The sequence below is a fragment of the Sceloporus undulatus genome, chromosome 2, assembly GCF_019175285.1.
Source record: "Sceloporus undulatus isolate JIND9_A2432 ecotype Alabama chromosome 2, SceUnd_v1.1, whole genome shotgun sequence".
NCBI lineage: Eukaryota > Metazoa > Chordata > Lepidosauria > Squamata > Phrynosomatidae > Sceloporus > Sceloporus undulatus.
In genome coordinates this window covers 80,463,975-80,466,832 of record NC_056523.1, presented here as the reverse complement: position 1 = coordinate 80,466,832, position 2,858 = coordinate 80,463,975, and the positions used below count along the sequence as shown (strand labels likewise).

General features: G+C 44.3%; 1 protein-coding gene across 4 annotated transcripts in view; it reads right to left on the bottom strand.

Moving 5' to 3' along the window:
- Nucleotides 1–891: 891 nt before the first annotated feature.
- GRK6 (G protein-coupled receptor kinase 6) overlaps nt 892–2,858 on the bottom strand; it is a 43,777-nt gene continuing 41,810 nt past the window's right edge. For all 4 annotated transcript variants that reach the window (XM_042451819.1, XM_042451822.1, XM_042451821.1 and 1 more), the window contains one exon: nt 892–2,552. In XM_042451819.1, coding sequence (XP_042307753.1) covers nt 2,502–2,552 — 51 coding nt within the window. In that variant the 3' untranslated portion in view covers nt 892–2,501. The remainder of the gene's footprint in view (nt 2,553–2,858) is intronic.

Sequence of the window (2,858 nt, the reverse complement as noted above, 5' to 3'; positions counted from 1 at the left end):
CAGGATAGCTACACATATCACATGTGAATGGTGTACAGATGGGACAGTATGCAACGCAACACAGAAGTGTAACCGCAAATAAAATTTCAATTAAACCTGCCCATGCTCTATTCACAGCTGCAGTGTATTTTCCATTCTGAAACACTACTTTCCACATTGGGACTGCAAGTGGGAAGCAACTCTAGGATATTGCTTAGGACAGAGATACTTAAAATCGTATGTAATATTCTCTACCCAAGGTTCAGCTAAGGATGGCCAGAATTAATTGAAAACTCTTTCAAGGAGGAACTGAGTTAAAAGAAACACAAACAAGATAGGAAAAAGGACACACACACAAGAGACTTGGAAATAGCTTACTGTGTTCAACTAGAATTTCCAATGTAAAAGGTAGGAAAGATAGTGCACTCTCAAAATTGAATAACAGGCTGCCAGAGGCATGAGAAGGTGTAGAGGTCAGTCAATCAAGGCTCTGTCTGTCACACTGAAAGCAATGAAGAGAAGCTGCTCCAGTTCAGGGTCAATCTGATAGATGCTTCAGACTCAGAACTGGTATGATGCAGGTCAGCACCTGGGGATGTATTTACTTCTGCACCACAGTAATGACTAGTCAATACTTACAGCTAACAAATGAAATCAAACAGTTTCATATACGAACAACAACAGTGAAATAATAGCATGAGGTACCACAGGTGTGAACTGAGAAATGAAGGTAACCACTCTGCAGCAAAGCAGGCCTTATGGCATAAGTTTGGAAATAGCTGCTGAGAGAGTGAAGACACACACAAACTAGACTTGGACTAAAGGAAAGGGTAAGACTGGAAAAACCTTTTAAGTTCCAGTAACAAGCAGGACTGGTACAGGCCCGCTTGGCAGAGCTTCTTGATAGCAGCCCTGTTTAGAACCTGAGCTTCCAGTCATGGAAGACTGTGGAAGTTTCCTTAGAGGCAAAGAGGTTTGGAACTTTACACAAGCTACAGAAGACACAGGGTGTCTGAGACTGTCACTCCCATGTTTTTATTTTTACTGTTTACCTTGCTAAATCAAAATATACAGTGTTTGTATCCCCCCCTGCTGCCCAACAGTTGGGCTAAAAACATCTCCAGGATGCAATTCAGCATGGGAAAACTGTGCAAGAGGGGAAAACGTCAACACCATGCCCTTAATGCTACTGCTTCAGTTCCTGAAATGAAGCACTTGGCTTTACAATAAAAATGAAGATGCCAGAAAATTCTGCCTTAGATCTTCTGCTCCTTGTGTAGTTTGGCACTCCGCACAGAGGGCTCATGCTTCCCAGCTTTAATACGTGCATGCTCCCACATTAGCACAACTGACAGGCGATCCCAATCATCCCTTTGGGAAATATTCTTAGGACAGACAGAGATAATCCCTTCAGTTCTTGAGGGGCAAAGGGACACAGTGATAAAGGGAAGGAGTCGTGTGTTTTTGTTTTGTTTATAAAAAGAGGGTCTCAGTTCCTACAGGTCCCACAAGACAACAAACATTTCCCACCCCAGTCTCCTTGTGAATCCATTATCAATCCATTTTGAGTTTCACAAAAGAAATTAAAGCTAGAAACCAGTAAGTTACCATGAACAGTAATGGAATGGCAACTCTTGTGCTGTACTTTAGCATGCTAGGATATTCTAATTCCCACAAAAACATAAAGCAGATAGCCTGCCATCCTAGATAAAGCTGTTGCCATTTACTAGACATGTCTAGGAGTCTAGAGGGAATCTTAAAAGCTCGCCATCACTCTTGCAGTGCATTTTGGTGGCATAGCAAGTCAACCAGGCAGGTGGGAGTGGTAGCAAAGGTAAAGACAGGAATACATGTACAAGGTGTCGCAATGGTTCCCTCTGAACTAGGTATATCAGTGGTGGCTGCTCTTGTGCTTCAACTGCCATCTCTCCACCACCAGACTGGATGGTTCTGAGATGAGTACTTGAAAAACACAGAGGTCCAAAATCCACTGCTTGGGGAGAAGAGCTGCTTCTACTTTCTTAGAAGTTACTTGATGCACAGTGTTCACTGGGGTTAAGCAAGGATGTTGGGGGTATGGCAGAGAGAGAAATGCACAAGGACCCTCCCTTCCCCAACAATTAAAAATTTACGTAAGCTATATACATACATTCATAGATATATCAATATAAATATATAAAACAAACTCCAGCAGGTGAGTAGATGGGAGGCCAAAGGCTGGGGCTGGAGCCAGGGCCAGCCCTGGAATGTTTCAATAGCTCCTGCTCTCATCTCTGCTACTGAGGTGGTGTGGCTGGATGATCCTTTGGCAGTAAACTGAAGATCTTAGAAGTAGTGCCTATGTTCCCCAGTCCTGGAGCAGTTTCCTCTGCAGGGTGAGCGTCTTCTGCCACCCTGATATGAGCCCATAGAAAGAGAGCTAGCAAGTGCCCATACACAGACAGACAGTGCTAGGCCCACACCACACCTCTTTGGTTGAGTCAGGCTTGGTCAGGCTTGTTGAGAGAATGGATTGGCTGCAACTATAGGCGAGTGGGTTCTTCTTCACTTTCACTGCAGTTCCCACAACAGTCCTAGAGAACAAAGGGAGGTGGGAGTAGGGAAGGGAAGAGAAAAGCAATGGGAAAAGGGAGAGCACACAGCAAGCACAGCGTAAGTACAGTTATTACTCCAACAGGCAAGCAGGCACAGGATTTTCATTCCTATCTTCCTACAGAAAGACATGACTGCTCAGAAATGAACTGCTGGGCCCAGCATTAAAACCAAGTCTGCTAGTGGGACTGCTCCCAAGGAACAGGGCCCTCTGGCAGCCAATCTACATGACCAGAGAAAGAGAATTTCACAGTGATTCTTAATCTGTGGTTCACGGATAACGAGGG